The sequence below is a fragment of the Numida meleagris genome, chromosome 5 (assembly GCF_002078875.1).
Source record: "Numida meleagris isolate 19003 breed g44 Domestic line chromosome 5, NumMel1.0, whole genome shotgun sequence".
Taxonomy (NCBI): domain Eukaryota; kingdom Metazoa; phylum Chordata; class Aves; order Galliformes; family Numididae; genus Numida; species Numida meleagris.
The window spans coordinates 43,927,204-43,945,628 of record NC_034413.1 but is presented as its reverse complement, the minus strand read 5'-3'; the positions used below and the strand labels follow the sequence as shown (position 1 = coordinate 43,945,628).

General features: G+C 46.4%; 1 protein-coding gene across 5 annotated transcripts in view; it reads left to right on the top strand.

The window, feature by feature from the left end:
• The window catches only part of ANKRD44 (ankyrin repeat domain 44), a 113,436-nt gene continuing 99,808 nt past the window's right edge, over positions 4,798-18,425 (top strand). For 4 of the 5 annotated variants that reach the window (XM_021400574.1, XM_021400576.1, XM_021400573.1 and 1 more), the window contains exon 1: positions 4,798-4,974. In XM_021400574.1, coding sequence (XP_021256249.1) covers positions 4,948-4,974 — 27 coding nt within the window. In that variant the 5' untranslated portion in view covers positions 4,798-4,947. The remainder of the gene's footprint in view (positions 4,975-18,425) is intronic. The other variant, XM_021400575.1, reaches the window with a different exon arrangement.

Sequence of the window (18,425 nt, the reverse complement as noted above, 5' to 3'; positions counted from 1 at the left end):
CAGTGCTGTTCCCTCCTCGGTAGCAACTCCATATTGGTCACCGTGTGCTCCCACACCCCTTCTAATTAAATGCAACTCCAGGGATAGGATTTCTTGCTTCATATGACCTGAAAATGTAATCTGGTGCTGGCTTGTGGGTGCTGTGAAGAATCTTGCTGAGTTTTGGAGAAGAGTTTTGCTAGCAGAACAGTCCCAAGTTTTGCTTGGCTCCAAAAACTGGTGTTGGCCCTGGCAGAGATTCAGGCATAGTCCTTTCTCCCCTTCTGCACACCGAGGATGGTTTGATGTGGATTCCTAGCTATTCTAGCTCTCGCAATACTCCTGCTTCCATTACTGTGGCCTTGGGCAGCTGACCTAGTTGTTTCTTTCCAAAATTAATTGTCTCAGCTGATAGATTTCATTACTGTTGGAACATGTGCATTGGTGGTGTTCTGGTGTCTGTACTTAGTACTGGACAGCAGTGACAATTATCCCAGTGACAATTATCAGATACTGAGAGGCAAAAGGATCAAAGGCATGACATCTTCCTTCATTAAGATAATAATGTCCTGATGCAACTGTGATTAAAACTTAGTATGTATGCAACACTCTGCTGAGTAATGCAATGTTTCAATGAATTTGATTGTGATGGAAGTAAAAAAGACTTCAAAGCTAGAGGTTACAAACAACTAATTGCTTCAGGTAATTTAGGTGAGAAGAGTATATAAAGAGAGATTGGTGCAATGTTTTCTTTATTGATCAGCAGTGTCCATTTAGCTATCAGTGATCTCTTTGCAATGAGTATGACTCATCAGGTAAACACTATTTGTACAATTACTTGCTGTTGCACTGAAAGGGTTGCGCAGGATGTTTCAATATGACAGGAATCCTACCCTACGGAGACTATTTGTGCAGAGTAAGTCAGGGAGAAATAAAGATTTAGATTAAAAAAGGAGTACTTCAGAGCTGATGAATCACATTAGTCCATGAGCACTAGAAGACATTGCTTTTGAGGTGCAAAGATTACTGTCCTCGGTTGGAAGGGGGAAAAAAAATCGAACATTTTAAACTCATACATCATTACCTTATGCACAAAGAACTCCTAAGAATCTTTATATGGCTTTCTTTTTTTTAAAAAAAATTATTCTTCAGTTCCTGTTTCCCCTAGAAGATCAACACAGGAGATTAAAGGTCTCGCATACAGCCATAGATGGAATAGGGCTGAGAAAACTTGAATACTGAACTTCCCTTTCACTAACTTGGTTTTGTTTGCCCTTTCTGCCACCCTCCTTTTTTCTTTTTTTCCCCTTTTCTGATGAAAAACTTCAAGCAGAACCAAGGAACTTGATATTTCACAAAACACAAGGACAGGAGATGAAGTTTAAACCTCTAGCCAAGCAGGATAATAAACCCAGATCTTTCTTGCCAGTGAAATGCAAGGTAGCAAGCAGTATAGCCTTTTTCTCCTCCTTGTCCTGTCCTCTTTGCGTGGTGTAAAACCTTGTCCAAAGCCTTTGGAAATCAGCATGTCTTTCTGCTGACTTAAATGATTTCTGGATGGAGCACTAGGCTATGTGACAGATTGCTGAAAATTTTCTTGCAGATTATTTTCAGGGATAGTACAGATAGGTATGTGTTTGTATGAACCACTAACGTATTACGACAGCCTAATGCTTTCCACTGTTGGTGAAATACATTTTGTGGGAGATGCACAGACTAGTGTAACCAGAAAGGAATTACGCAGCTGTCTAGCTGTCACCTGCCTCAACACTTCACTTGTTTTTTATGCAGACATCTCCAAGAGAGGTACTAGCAAAGGCAAACAGTACAAACGCCATAACATTTGGGGAAGTGTTTATTCCTTTTTTGGTTAACACAGCAGAAGGCTGTAATAGTTAGGACTTCAGCTTCAGATTTATTGTTTCCAGATTTGTTGTAGTGATGCTTATACATCTCTCTAATCTGACTCCCAGAAGAGAGGGGAAGAAAGCTCAGTGGGATGTGTGTGTGCGGCTGCTAGAGGATAGGCAACAGGGAATGACCAGAGACATGCTAGAAATCCTTGGAAATGGTTGGCGATAACAAATAATAACTCTTCTGCCATCAGTGCTATCTTTCATCTGTGCTCAACAGGAGCACTGCTAAGAGATATGTTGAGTGTAGTTCCTTGACTTTCTTCACGAGGCAGATGCCACTTGAATGCAGCAGCAGGTCTGACTTGGGATAGCAAAATGGAGCAGAGCTTCTGCTGTCAGCTGTGCAGCAGGGCAGGAACAGGGGGGTGGTGGTGCAGACCTTGGCTGCCTTTGAGCGACCACATCCTGTTAGGCTGTGGAAACATCAGACTAATGTAGAGATCTGCCTGTCTGAGATGTAGACATGCATGTGGGAATCTGGCAGATAATTTGCAGATGCATTTATATTCCTGCAGGAGGAATTCCTGGTGCAGGGAGAGCTCCTGCCCTCACTTTTGCTAGGTCTGTTCACCCATTTCCCTCCCACATACCCATTCTCTGCAGCATTTAAGTACGGTGCAGACAGATTTATTTCTACAAGAGTGTTTTCCTTTCTTCTAGTGCCATTCAGGAACACTGTGTGTGGCACAACAGAGAACTGGTATCCAGTCTCCTACCTAACTCATTGTCCAGACCAAGAGCTATTACACTATGTGAAAGTGTTGCATAACAAAGAAATAACAGAGATAACAATGGATAGATTGGTTATGATGATGGTTAAATTCTGTTGAAATTGAAGTTGCATGTTGAAATCTAAGTGTTCACAGGAGCTTTACTGAGCCCAGTGGGTTTGGGAAAGCTGGGTGCTTTCCGACACAAAGCCTGACAAGGAAGTGGTGTGCTGTGCATGAGTGGCTGCTAGTAGCAGATCGTGTTCATCCAGTGTCAGATGGAAGTGAAGGAACTTTCTTTTTACTGTTAATATATACATATATAGTTATGTATATATATACACACATATATATAAAGGGGGGGGGGGGGAGGCCTATGATAGCAGACCAGTATGCTACAAGGCCTGACCGTTGTGGCCAACAAATTAAGAAATCTCAGTACAGAGAGTCAAAAAACATCTGGGGAAATTCTGTTCTTCCTTGCTGTTGGCCAGAAATTGCCTAAACACAAACTGGAAGGCTTCATATTCCTATTTTTTGTGGGTGTGTTTGTGTTTCACAGAACTCTCCTAGGACTGAGCACATGAGGAAGTGCACCAGCCAGTCCAAGAAGGTTTCTTTCAGTTTCCTCATTAGACCCGGTGCGGCTTTCTCCTTTTCAAGTACAGTTTTAATCCAAGACTATCGTATCTGGCAAGATGAAGCATGTTCTCACTAAGACTGCTGCACACCTGTTTTGGTGATACTTGCTAATGTCTCAGTATGGAAAGTCAACATAATGCTACCAGTTTGAGAGCTGCAGATGTGGCCACTACTTGGGAAATTAGCTCTGGGTATGGATGTTTTTGTGCCTTTTGTTTCCCAGAAAGTACTGCTCACTGTGCTGTGTGGAAATGTGCTATGAAAGTACTGTTACATGAGCCCGGGCTGAGAGTAAAACAGCTCAACTATTGAGCCGGCTCAGAACAGCATGGTAGCTTAGAGGCCTCTGATGTAGCTGCCTGTGATATTTTGTGAACAGGAGGGGAGGATGTTGTACTTTGAGAGAAATCTTGGACTCCTTTACTGTGATGGTAATAACTATGGCAGTGAGCTGATGGCCGATCTCGGCACTTCATGCAAATGCCATTTTAAATGGATGGTGTACATATAAAGATAAGGACTTCTCTACAATGAGTGCTGCCTCCCTAATACAGGGTGCGAGCACTTCTCATGTCATATCCACCAAGTTTAACTGCAGGGATGATGCTGTGGTGAATGCGAAGTCCTCAGGAATAGGCCTTTACAACTAAAAGAGCACAGTGCAAGTCTCCTTCGTTTTCTTTCTTCCCTTTTTTGTTGCTCTCAGCTGGAAGTAACTTCTGTTTGCTTCTGGCCTCTGTATGGCGAGTGTGGGTTTCCGCAGAGCCTGGGCAGGATAGCCAAGCTGAATTTCTGTGTTGGATCAGTGGGACACAGCAGCGCTGCGCTCCTTAGTGAATGTTGTGACACAGAGCAATCTGCTGCTGTGAGTGCGGTGCTGCTGTGTCGAAAACAGTAGGGCGTGCAGATAGTGAAAGGAAAAGGGCCTGAGTTCAGATGAAGCAAACAGCTCCTGGCTTCCATCTTGCAGCTCTCTTACTTTTTACTTTTCCTTAAGGAGCTGGTGTACAGTGACATGGGCTTTCTGTTAAGACCCCTTTAAAATAGACGGAGTCAAAACGTGTTGCAATGTCTATGTTACTTTAATTCCCATTTATAATGATACCGCAGAAGCCCGAAGCTAACATCTGTTTCCTTCCCGCATTGGTTTTCTTCCACGGAAGACATTTCCCTTTTTTTAACTGCTCGCAGTCCCTCATTCTGTGACCGATAGTCAAAAAGTCATCGCCCAGTTACAGCATCTGTGTCTTGGGGCGAGGGATGCGTGAGGAAACACACCCCGAGCACAGCAGGGCCGGGCGGGGCGCAGGTGCCCGCGGGTACAGACCTCAGCCCGGGGCCGCCTCTGGGGGCTCCAGGGCGGGCTCTGGCGGCGCCGCCCCCGAACGCCGCCGCGCGGGGCGGTCCCGGCTCCGCGCCGCCGAGGCAGCGGGTGGTGGCACGAACAAAGGCGGAGGCAGGCGGCGGTGCGGCCCACGCGAGGCGGCGCGCCCGCTCCTGCTTCCTGGGCTGGGCCGCGCCGGGCGGGGAGGGGCGGGGCGAGGCGAGGCGGCCTCCGCGGCCCCGCCCCGCCGGCGCGGAGCGGAGCGGAGCCGCGGCCGCAGCAGCAGTAGAAGCAGAAGCAGCGCCGGTTGCGGGGCCCGCGCCGCCCGTCGCTTGGAGCTGCATGTGCGCGGGAGGAGCGGCGGCGGAGGAGGAGGATGGCCGTGCTCAAGCTCGCCGACCAGGTGGGCTCCGGGCGGGAGGGAAGCGGCGGGCTGCGGCCCGGCTGCTCGTTGTGCCGGCCGCCGGGAAGGGCCGGCAGCGGGCGAGAGAGCGGCGGCCGCCTCTGGGGCGTCCCCGGCCGCGGGGGGCGGTCCTCGGCTGCAGCCCGCCCGAGGGGTCGGCGGCTCTGGGCGGCCCGCGGCTCTGCCCGCCCGCGCCGTGCCGAGCCGTGCCGGCTGTCTGTCAGGGCTGCGGGAGAGCTGCAGCTCGGGTCGGGTAAATGGCGGTGGGCGGGCGGCTGTGAGCGGTGTTGGGGTATTTCTCGTCTCTCGAAGCGAAGAGCCTTTAACGTGTCTTGTCGGTGGGCGTTACGGTTCGTGCGCACCGCTTTACCCACCTTCTCGGCGGGCTGCTGCTCGCCCCGTGCCCGCCGGTAACCGCGCCGTGCTGAGCCCCGCGGCCGCCCCCAGCGGCACTGCCCGGCCCCGAGCTGCTGCGCTGTGCAGCGGCGAGTTCGGAGAGGAAGAAAGGGGGAAGCAGCTCCTGGAGGGAGAGCAGCGCCGTGTGACCCAGCCCCGTCCGTAGTGCATCGCTGCGTTGCAGGAAGCGGTGTCTGCAGGCTCCCGGCGCGGCCCTGGCAACCCCACCGCGGCGCTGCCCACCTCGTGTCTGCCCGTCAGCCGTTCCCGTTGCGGGTGTTAGTGTTAGAGATACGTGTGTAATTGAGGTCTGACACTGTATCATTTCAGTGCTTCTTGTCTTCGGCAAAGTCTGCTGTCTGCCCGTGGGCTCTTGTCCCGGCTGCAGCCTGCAGTGGTGCAACAGGCTGACGGGTTTTCTTCGTGGGTACCCATCTCTGCTCACCTACTGGAGGACGAACTGCTCTGTCGGAGCACTTCCTGCTGGATCCCCTGTGTTTTTTCCTCAGTTTCTTCACCAGATCCTCTTTCACTTCCTTGGGACTGGAGCAGCAGGAGATGTGCGCTTCCTCACAGCTGGGCTGGGTGCTTAGCCTGCCTTGATGTGTTCTCAGAGTTCAGGTACCATACTGAAGCTGCCTGAGCAGCTGCAGCTGAAGCTGCAGGAGGTGAAGTGGCAGCAGCTGACCCATGTGCTTACAGATGGAGCTGGGGTCAGGAGAGGCGTGCTGGGACGCTTTGTGTCTGTACAACAATCTCTGCCTGTACTTGGGCTCGCCAGGGCTGTTTCTGCCCTCTTTCCTGCTCTGGAACAGAGTGAGCTGTGGAGCGATAGCTTGCAGCGATTCAGGAAGTGGCTTCCTTTGGCTCAGATGCAGGCAACCGCAGCCGCCTATGTTGGCAGCCCCCTGCAGCAGGGATTGCCATACGTAGGGTGCTGCCATGGCTGTGATCTGGACTGTGCTGTGTGCAGATGCTCTAAGTGAGTTTGTGATGCTTAGGGAAGGCCAACTGAAATCAGCCGCTCCCCCTACCTCTGGCTGTGGTTTTGCTGCACATGCTGATCTGTGTCCAAGGGCATTGGATGGGGAGGAGAGGTGCATATAGGAGGAGACTGCAGATCCCCACGCGAGGAGCTTAAGCATGGTTCTCCAGATCCCCCGTTTCCTCCTTGTCTTCTTTCTTGCCATCCCTTATCCGCAGCATCCAGGAGTGTGCAAAGCTTTCAGACAGCTGAGAAACCAATCCCAGGCTTCAGGGCAGACAGACAGACAGACTTCCTTTACTGCTTCTCTATTGCTGCTGGGAGGTGCCAAGGTATTGCTGAGCTTAAGTTTCCAAAGAGATGATCGCTGCTGTCTGTTTAGGTGGGAGAGCTCAATTCCAGACTGTGGTCTATTTTATTTTGGGCACATAGGTTACTTGAGCTTGTTTCTAAGGGGGTACAACTGCTAGCTCATCCGTTGTGCTATGAGAAACCCTTAAATCCCATAACCACAGGAAGTGCATCTCTGCTATCATTCATTTTTGCATGAATTTCCTCTGGGTCTGTCTGCCTTCAGTAACCCCCATCAGTCCTTTTGAATGGCTGAATGTTAAATTGAAAGCAGCCTGAACCTATTCAGCACAAAGGTTAAAATGCTGCAATAACGATGTGTCTGTGCTCTTGTGAAAGTTCTTAACATTCCCATTGTCATAGAAAAGTACTGCAAAAGGTATTCCAAAACTTAAAGCTTTGTTGGTTTTTTTTTTCACCACCTTTGCAGTGAATGTTGATCACAGCAAGCATGCAAATTGCTTTAAAGCACTGAAAATATGTTTTTCCAGTTCTAAGAGTTGCTGAACTGTTGCTCCTCCTCTTGAGTCTCCTCTCCCTTTACCATTGTTCTCCTGAGTGCTGTGGCTGCTCCGTCAGCAGCCTGGGTCCTTCCCTGTGCCCAGAGCTCCCAGCTGGCAGCTGGGGCTCAGCCTGTCCTCTCATCACTTGCCCTTACACGAGGTGCTCTGTTTCCTGAGAGCCGTTTGTGCGTTTGCCATTTGCAGATTTTTCAGGAAAGAGCCTATTAGCTGGAGTCCTGCTGAATGTGCCTTTAATCCAGTGTTTCCATTGATGGCTTTGGACAGCAAGTGCAGCGACAAGTGCTCCTGTCAGCACTCTGCTGAGAGGGTAAAACATCACACAGTCCCACTGGCTGGAGCCTGCCGGAGGCTGCAGGCACCTCTCCCCAGCCTGGCTGCTACTGAGCTATGTGTGTACCTCAGTGTCTCCAGCCCTCATGTAGGAAACATCACAGTAATTGTAGGTTACCCTTGTTGAGGGTGTGTGGGGGGCAACAAAGCCCGAGTAGATGGTCAAGACATGCGGTGAGGCTGCTGTTAGCTGCAGAGCCTCATCCTGTCCCGCAGTGTTTGCCCGTTGTCCTCAATGGCTGAGAGCAGCGGAGCCAAAGGGGCTGTTTCTCTGCCTTTCTGAGGCGCTTTCCTGGGTCTGACAGTTCTCACTGACCATCAGGATCTTTTTTTTTTTTTTATGGTCACAGAGAAACGGCACTGAACAGCTGTTTAAAATGATTTTAAACAGATGTCAGAAATCATAAAAATCATCTGGGAAAAGGCTGGGCTTGATCTGAATACACTTAAAAGCAAGATGAGGAAACAGTAACAAATAATCTTCTAACAGAGCTGATTACATTTCCAAATGATGGTGCTTTTAACTTATTTCAGAATCACTCGAGTGGCACAGCTGTCTGTCTGTCTCATTTCTCTCAGAAAAGGAAGGCATCTCAGAAGGTGCCCGTGATGTGCTTTGCAACATCAGGGTGGCGAACCTGTGCACAGCCCTCAGATCAGTCTGTGGGGTGCCGCAGTTCCTTCTCTCCTCTCAGTGTTGCTGCGGGATGTTGAGCTATGTAATGATGTGGGGCAGCACCCTGCCCCACGGAGCTGTGTGCGGGGCAGGTGTGGCCAGGCTGTCACACGTCTTGTGGCCGTGTTCTCCTCTCCCCAGCTGCCAGTCCCCATCCCTTCCTGCAGGGCTGTTGGGAACAGCGGGACATTTTCCTAGCTGGAAAGCTCGGGCTAAACAGTTCCCCCAGCTGCTGCCTGCGGCCTCAGCCTGGTTCTAGCTGCTGCGCTGGGACGTGTAGCAGCCTGCTGCTGAGCCCTGCAGCCGCTGATGGGTGGGAATTAAAGCATTGCAAAATTACTTTTAAAAGGGGGAAATTATTTTGCAGTTTAGTCCAAGGGTTTGAGGTCACTACTAAAGTTTGCAAGGAGCTGGTCAACAAATTACAGCATTTAGTTGTGGCTGGGTAATTGTGACGTTCTGAGAAAGTGCGTGCTTTCTGACAGCAGACGTCTGCATGTGTTTTGCTTTGAGGGGAAGAAGTCACTCCTGTCTGCAGCTGTACAGCAAGAAATGGAGGCTGTTTGCATGGCCTTGCTTCACAGTGTTGAAACTCCGAGCCTAGCGTGAGCTTCTCCGGGTCATATCTGTGCTTTGTGTTACGAGCTGGCTTTATGTGCGGGCATGCATTCCTGTGCTGGAATGATTTGTAATGGCTCGCTTCTGAATTTTAAAGGAGGTGCTTGGATAATGCCCCCTCCCGCCCTGCAGCTGCATGCTGCTGCATCCCTATGAGGAAGGAAGTACAGCCACGGTGGGTGCATAGCTCTGACAGATGCACCTGACTGGAGCTGTGTGCTGAGCTGGCAAGGCAGCTTTTTGCATAAAGAAGTTGGTTTCTCACGAAAAACACTTGTGCTATTGAGTGATGTATGCACAGGATTGCTGCAAGGGCTGTGTCTTGATAACTTCAATGGCACAAAAGTCTGCAGATAACCAGTATGACGGATTACTTGATGTTTAGGCATTACCACTTCTCTTCTGGCGTATTCTGTGACCTCATCTTACAACCTGTTTTTTTTCCCCTCATGTTGCAGCTGTTAATTTCAAAGACTTGTTGCTTGATCTAGGGTTTTTTGTCCACAGGAAGATCTTGAGCAAAAAGTTCATGTGGTGCCTCCTGTGTTGCACACCTATAGCTGATGTCTCTGTAAACAAAGTATTTGCTGTAGAGAGAGAGTGTCAAAAGTAGAGATCGTGTAACTTAAAGACTTTCAATAGCACAAATGTAGAAATGAAGCATTGCTGCCCTCCTGGGCTGTGGGCTGCATCCTGGCTCCCCATTCTCAGACCAAGCTCTGTGTTGGCTCTGGACTGACTCTGGGGAGCTTACGGCAGCGTGCTGGTGGCAGCACCTGTGGCTCTGTCTGTGGATGAAGTTCATTTCTCCCTTACTTGTAACAGACAGAGGTGGGCAACGTGTTCTCCTTGCTGTGTTTTCATTCTCCCCTTCTAGCTGTGTGCCAGCAGGGGAATGTGGGATTTTGAGGCTAAAGCCTGCAATGGTACCAGCAAAACACTGATTTGCTCAGTGTGTTCTTTATTTGCTTAGCATGCTGTGGGTAAAAAGGAGAGAACAAAGGCCCAAAATGCCCTTTATTGTCTTTGTGCTTCCAGCTGCCTTAATGCGCTTGCCAGTGTGACACTCGGCATTTATCTCCAATTTAAAATCAAGAGGGGGACTTATTTAGTGATTGACTCCAGGAAAATGTCCAAAAAGCCCCAGCAGCCACATGGATACAGTGCCAGAGCCCATAAGCATCCTTTCTGCCTGAGTGACATGCATAGGTGAGAGGCCCGGCAGCCTGCTGGGGGCAGGTGGCTGTCCTCCCCACTGGCCGTGAGAGCTGGGTACTCTCTGTAGCTGAGTTCAGGCTGAGGGCATGGCAGGTGACAGCGAGAACCTGGCTCCATGTGCTGCCCTGCCTCCCTGTGCATTCTGCCGATGCTGTTTGTGCTGCGTGGGCTGATGCCAATCTTACGGTGTTGCAAGAGGGGAAACGAATGGTGGCATGCAGTTTCATAGCATGGTGTTAGCAAACAGTGTATTTGGATATTGGCTCTGTAGTGCGTGAAATACGCATTGGTGCTGTGTAAGAGAAAATGCTCTCTAAGGGGATGGTTTCTAGGTCACCTAGGAGGTAAGGGTTTATTCTGGCTGTTGGCAGTAGGCGGCTAAGCCTATGTCATGGGCTTAGCGTTGTTCTGGCAGTGGGAATGGTGAAAATGAGATCAGCCTTTTGTGTGGCAGTGCCACTTGTTTAAATTAAGCAGCCTCATAGTGCGAGGCTCTGTGACGCTTGCCTGCTGTGTGCATAAAAGCTGGCTGGGTTCTGAGAAATGGAGGCAACTTCTCGAACAGGAAAGCTGCTGTCAGTGGACAGGGTGGTGCTCCTGGGCATGTTCACGCAAGGTCCGTTTCATGTCAGGCTGAAACTGTGCAGTCTTCTTGCTACGTTTTGTTTGTTTTATGCCAGTATTTGTATACGTGTAATTAGTTTCTAGGTAGAATAAGATAATGCTTTCAGAAGTGTTCTTGTGAAGACCAGTGAATTTGTGCCCTGCTGCCCAGAGGAGTATTAATTCTGCTGTGCAGTGGGAGCAAACTGAACTGAGTAGATTTGTCCTCCTCCACAGAGGTACAACTCACTCCCACAGCCATGCAGACCAGAGATATACCAGAACTGCCTGGAAATGGAGCTGGGAGCTACAGCAAGCAGCAGGGCAGGCACATGATCCACAGTACCTCTGGCTCCTGCAGTGCCAGCAGAAGAATTCTGCAGACAACTGTGTGAAGACCCTGGTGTGATTCCTTCTGGGTGACCTGTGAAGACACGTGGTCTTCAGCACTTTCAAGGAGGCCTTCAAAGACCTGCAGGCAGTTGTTTGGAGAGTTCTTCACTTCACTCTATAGGGCCAAAAATATTGGGGAAGTGGACAAGCAGATGTAATTCAGTGCCTTCAGCTTTGCTTCTGTACTTTCTGCCTCCAAAAACCTCTGGCATGGAGCAGGCTTTTACCTCGTGCCTTTTTACAGCTTGCTGCCCAATGCTTAGCATAGAGTGCTCCCTGGGGAGGCTTCGACCCGTGGGAGTAACAGAACTGCTCCATGTGTTATCCTAGCCCATGAACTCATCGAGCTGTGCAGTCTGGACAGAATGGCACTGCTGCTGGCTGGGACATCAGAGCATCAAAACCCAGCAGTGTGAGTAACTGCGCTACGGCTCTGGAGGTGCAATCTCTGGAATAATGTTTGGGAAATAATGACTGTTTCATTCTTGGTGCTCCCTCTGTTGTAATTTGTTTGCTTTCCGGCAGTAGGCTTGGAGAGAAAGCAGTCCAGATTTCTGTTTGTTTTTAACAGAGTGTTCTGATAACATTAATTGACCCTTGAAAATGCACGGCGATAGTTTTAAGCCACAGTAGATGTCTCACTAATGTAGCAAGTCTTTCTACAAAAAGAGTAAGTGGTTTGCTTGGAGGAGAGCCTGGTTGAGCGTGCCTTCCTGCGCACATTCTTGCATGTCATGTTCCCCTCCGAGCTGTGCTGGTTCCGGAGGTTCGCGATGTGATGAGTGGCACTGACACAAAAGCCATCTTTCTGCCAAGTCCACCTTGGACTAATTTGAAAAACAGTCAGACCTGGTTTGTGCAGCTCAACCACTTCTTGAAGCATACGGCTGACGAAAAGGTTTGCATTACTGACACATCCTTAGCAATATAAACAGAAGAAATATACATATAATTTCCACAGAAATAGGAGCAGGAAGAGCTCTCTTTGCTAGAGATGGCTCTGGGAATGCCCCCTTGCAGCCAGGATGTAGGTTAGGCTGCACAGAAGGGCTGCTCACTGCGACTCACTGCTTCTCTGTCCCAACTGCATGGCAGAGCCAGGCTGGTGATGCTGCTTCTGGCTTCTCGCACCCTTAGGAGCAGGGGAGCTTGTCTCAGCATTGGGACTTCTGTGTTTCACCGTGGGGATTCACTTTGTTACTCTGCAAGCAGGTCCTTGCTGCAAGCTCTGTACACAGAGGCTAGCCCTGGAGTTAAGGATCCCAGAAGGAACAAAGGAGTTTAGGTGTCTTTTTAGTCATCCCTGCTTCCCCAAGGCAAAGCTACATCATTTGCTGCGAGCTAATCTCATTTGTGCTTGGAAATGTACTGAAACAGCTGCCCCCAAACAATTGTTCCGGGTAGATATTTTGGTGTGGGTGCTCTTGCATAAAAGCATCTCTTGCTAGTCCGTCTTGATGCACTACGCAAATGGAATAACTGCTGGCTAATTATTGCAGAAGAGCCCTTTTGGCAGATATCTGAGTGCAGAAAGCCCCATCCCACATCAATTCCAGAGGGGAGGCTCTTCCAAAGGAATAAAACAGTCCATTCCTGGGTGTTTAGAGAAGAGCATACCAGTGGTAAGTTTTATGGTGCAGGACTTAAAATATTTCATGTTCATTAGCAAACAAGTACCAATTAATTTTACATTATGATGCTTAAAGAGTAGACTGCAAGGAATGGTATTTAGCTGCGGCTGTTTGGCAATTATGACCTTGTATATAATAACAGGCTGAATAAATTCTTGATGTGAGAGCGCACCATTAATCAACACAGAGTTAATTAACTGTGCTGCTTGCACAGGAAGTGCTACACAGAGCTGTCTGGCTCTCTGGAGTGCTACAGGCTGAAATGTTTGATTGGCCTGAGACCTGGCACATTTCCTCAGAATTTGCCTCAAAGCTGCTGGAGAAGGGAAGTGGCAGCACTGGGAGCAGGCTCTGTACCAGGCACTTGGGCAGGTCTTTGTGTGGCACTATGGCACTGTGGCTTTCCATCCCATCCATCAAGAGCTTGGAAGACAGCCCTCAGAGGAGTACTGGGTATTGGAGATGTAAAGGGGTTTTTCAACTGTGGATTTGGACTGATTAATCCTACGTGACTGGGAATTTAGGAATCAAGGCAGTAATTACAAGTTATACCCATCTGCTCTCATTTACGCTTCATACCGGATTTTTTTTCTTGTCTTTTTTTTTCCCGTAGTTTGAGAGATAGCCCCCAAAGGAGAAAATGAAAGATGTTCAGCACATCTTCAGAGAGAAAAGCATTCCATCTCCACACTGCTTGCCCCTCTGCACTCCAAATAAATCTTGTCATTTCCTGAGTGCAGGATGCTTAGAGGTGTGAAATTGGCTTTGCATCTCGGAGTGACACTGGCCATCATTTTGGTGGTTTCCTTTATTGTTGGTTCAGTAAGAATACTACCTTATTTATATATATTTATATATTATTTATTTATATATCTATATACAATATATATATTTATATAATATATATTTAATATATAAATATATCTAATATATTAAATATATTTTATTTATATTAATTATGTAAATAATATGTAATATAGAATATATTATTTATATAAATTTATTTATATAATAAATATAAATATAATAAATGTATAATTATATTATATATATTAAATATATTTTAAAATATATTAAATATATTTAAATAATATAAATTATATATATATTATATAATATATAATACATATATACATGTATAATATATACATATTCATATATACACATATTTATATATATTTATATATATATATACACATATTTATATATTATTTATATAAAGTTTTCTGCCTTGCCGTGGCTGAAAATACACTGCCTAGTAATGGCTGCTTTTCCTGGTAAAACATATTTATCGTTAGGAAACTTCAAAGATTTTGTCTGGTCTTTACATTTGTATATAATGATTGCTGGCTTTGAGTAGCAAAATAAGTGTTTTACTTGCCTCTTCTGTCTGCCGAGACAAATGTTTTCCCCATATCCATCCTCACTTATGAAGCGTAATGGGACACCCCTGACAGTTTTGGATGGTGAAGTAATTGTGGGGCCTGGGAGTAGAGAAGGAAGGACAGAGGAGGGGAGCAGAGGGGAGGGTGTTTCCATGTCAGGTCTTGGGGCAGAGGCAAGTGGTAATTCGGCCAAGCTCTCTGTTCCACTTCAAGCAGACCTTCTTGCCTCAGCCATACAGCTTCTGCATTTCGTATAGAGAAAGGCAATAATTCTTAAAGTACAGAAAACCATATATTTATTTTCTTCCCTTTGGAGAAGCAGCAGTGAACTGGTCCTTCCCAGTATTAGCCCTAGTGTGCATCTGATGGCTGTGGACTGGCGCTCCCACTGGCCTTCCTGCCCTCTCAGCAACCCCACTTTGCATGGGTACTCGGAGCTTCCCCAAATTCTGACTTTCTGCATCCGATCTTGTGTCACAGAGGACATTTAAAGGTCCAGCTTTCTCCGCAGTTTCCTCCCACCTGGTCTGTGTTCAGCGAAGCCTTTTACTTTCTTGACGTTGCTGCAGGGTCTGCAGCTCTCTGGAGCTCAGTGGTGAAGAGTCCTCAGTTTGACGTGGTGTGCTGCCATGCCCTTTGTTCTGGGCTGTGGGAGAGCCAGGCTGGTTTTGTCCTAACCATGTTCTAGAGACTGGAGCCAGTGGCAGCAAGGAGTCAATAATTTCCCAAATAGTTTTGGGTATTGTATGTCATTTGTGGCTCTTCACTTCATAGATTTTTAAATAGGACTTTTCCTCATTCTTTTTGGCCTTAAGCTCTCCATGTCTCTTGTTTATTTTATTAAGCAAAATGGAAATGATTTCATAGGCATATCAGATATAAGCTGAGGACAATGACAAATGATGTGAGAGGTCTGCTATGTGATATGGAAGGTGTGTAAATGGATGGATGCAGGCAGAAAAGACTCAAGAAGAATTAAAATAGCCATAGCAGTGTGAAACTTTGTTAAGGCATCCAGAGGATGTTAAGGTAACTTAAAAACAGAACTACAAACAACAGGGAAATACATATCCTAGTGAAGGACCTATATCTTTTTTTTTTCTTTTGCAAAGGCTCAGAGTGACTGGAGAACTGGCATTATTTCAGATAATTTCAGGTCCTGGTCCCCTATACGTCACTGACGTTGGAACTTCCTTATATTAAATGGTTTCCTGCCTTTTTGATAGTGTGAGAGGAGGAGGAGGAGGTGAGAGCGTGATATTGAAAATTCGTGGTATTTCTTGTTTCCACAAGTGTCTGGGATGGGGGACATGAGGAATTCTGTGAAGAGTGGTCTCTGCTGTTGGTTTTCTTCTCTGCATGTGGAATGAGACTTTGTGCACCCTTAATGAAACCTGATGTTGTGTTCATGACACCAGCAGCAGCCCTGTAAAGGCCCGGGACTTTTGCTCACCGCTGTAGCCAAAAAGGGGATAACACAGAACAGTAAGTGCTTGGTTTGTTCCTCGTAGGAGTGTGGTGGGATGGGCTGGCACCTTGATGGTTTTCTGCTGTTTTCATATCAGCTTCATACTTAAAAAAAACTTTCTCCTCCCTGTTTGCTTTCCATAACTTTTCCTTGCAGACCCTCAGAAGCACGCTCTGCTTTCAGCCTGTGATACAGCCTTCTGATCAAGCTGTGACATAGCTGCGGCAAGCGTAGTGATACATGAAGATGCTTTTGGCATGAGTAGGAATTAGAGGATTCTGTTGCCAAGGCAAGCAGTTCCAGTTTCAGCATGCAGTGAGAGAAAAATATGCCATTGTCTGGTTTAATGAAAGCTGTATAACTAAGGGAAAATAAGTGCACTCTAGATATATCCTTGTAAATATGTCAAAAATGTGTCTAAATGTACCCTGCATTATAAGGTAGCAATGGCTTTAATATACTGATTTTTCTATTCATAAACATTTTAAATCCTTAAATGGTACACTGTAGATGCTTTCTTGCATGCCAGTACAAATATTTCCAGAATGTTACGAGACAGATGAATGAGCGGAAGGGAGAGAGATAAGCTAAGGGATGTTTTCTGATCAAAAGTGTTCTTTTTAACAGTTAGTAAAGCTGTTTGTTTAGAACATTTTGGTTGTTACTGGTCTAACAGAAGGATGAGTGACTGGAAGTTTTAATGTCAGCTGGGTGACATGGGTCTGTTAGCATCAGAACACTTCCTTAAAGTAGACTTTTTTTTTTGTTTTCTTAATGGCTTGCTAGTAGCATAGGTTCGTATGTTTTAATACTTGCTAGTTATTCAGAAACTGGAACGCTTAAGTCTTCTGGTTGCAACAGGGTGTGTCAGAGTTTCTGTTGCTTATATGGATTTTAAGAGCTTGATATATTTGTTATCTTTTTACCTTCATAATAAATTCTAGCTGAAAGGAATAGTGATTTAAAGAGTTAAGAGCAGATAAAATTTAGACACAGCAGATCTGTGAATACATTTAATGTTTCTCTCAATTACAATACATACTCTCTAATTCAACTACTGCTTGTAGTTGAATTGCATTAAGTCTAATCTTGAGAACAAATGGACAAGTTAGATGAGGTTGTGAGAGTAACAACAGGGAATGGGATTTCCACATACCTTCAGTTCCTGGGACAGGCTATTTTATGATAGGCAAAGCCTTTGTGATAAGGCAGGTGTTCTCTGTGTCTGATGCCACTTCTTCCTTTGAACTCCATGCTCTGAAACCACATTGTAAGCATTACTTTTACTGTAGCAGATTGGCTGGGTCTCACAGCTGTATTGATGTGTTCATGCCAACGTCTGGGCTGACTGATCTCTTTTTCATTCCAATCAATTCTGAATGGAGCCTCCGCAGTTGTTTGTTCCACATGGGAACATCTAGGGGTCCAAAGAGGAGAGGAAAAATGATGAGAGCAGAAACGGTGTGCTGCAGTGCTTCCCTTGGGAGGAGCAATGCAGACATTGTGCTTAGAGCATTTCCTTTCTCAAATGTTAAGTATTTTCTTTTAAGGAGGACTGTGCTGCTCTGACATGAAAGTATCAACATTGTTCTTCCTCGTGAGTGTAATAGAAGCATCCCATCTGGTGTTAGGAAGATGTAGGTCTGCACATAGCCACAGTTCCCTACTGTTCAGAGGCCCCCATTGCAAGCCTCCAACGACTGGTCTGTAGTTCTGGTTCTAGACTGCTCAGGTTAACCCATTGTTCAGAAGTGATGGTGTTTCCTTTTACTCTACTTTTCCAGAGCATGCAAAAGTAGTACGCACCACTTGGAGCTATAGTCTTAATGTTGCCAGAGCTTGCACCTTCCGTAAAACCTCAGTGCCCTTGTTCCCACCTCAACCTGGCTACCTTATTGAATTCTGCTTGTCAATCCTGTGACATCGCTCTCCCCCTTACCAGAGTACTTGAGACCCTTTGGCTGACTCTGATTTTTCCTTTCCTGAACTTTGTCTTCCTTCTTTTTAAGCCACCCACAGTCTGTCTCTGAAACTGTCTTGTAATTATTTTCATCTGTTCTTTCTTTTTGATATTTTTTCCTGCTTTCTTCTTGTCTTTTGAAATCATTGCATGCTACTTGTTCTGCCAGCTGAGATTTTGCTTGACTTGCACTCTCAGCAATGCTGCTGCCTTGCAGGATTTGTGTAAAGGAGGAGCCCAGTGCAGGTAGCCAAGCTGGAATGGCTCAACAGGGACATGGCATCTGGCGTGGCCAGCCCAGGTATTTCTTGTTAACTAAAGAATGCTCTGTATGTGCATGTACACACTAATAGCAGTTTTACACTTGAGTGTACATCTGTGGATCTTGAACCTTTGAGACAGTTTCCAGTTCTTCCTTATTGAAACCATTTGTCAAGAATTTCTCTTTGAATGTTGCCTTCTGTCTCAGGACTGTACCTTGTATTTTGCATTCTGTCTGGTTTTGAATTTTGTGGTGCTAATATATGCATGTGAAGAGCTCTGTCCTGGTGCTAGGTGGCACCTATTTTTGTAGCTGCAGTTGAGTTTCTAAAAGATGCTGAATTTTTATTTAAAATAATTTATTTTGGTGTGTGACTCCACATAGCTTCATGCTTAAAAGATCAATAAAACCACATCCTGACTCTAAAAGGTAAGGAGTGTTATTGAATGTTAGGAATGTGTCCAGTGCATAGACAGAGATACTGAATACTGTAATATAAACATAAGACAGCAATATATATTTTAAATTTTATAATATATTTAAGACAAATGTACAGCATTTACAGTACTAAGAAATTACTTTTAAATTCATTCTTTATTCTGCACATTTCTCCTGTGTGGGCTCTACATCAAAATCGTTTTGGAGAGCTGC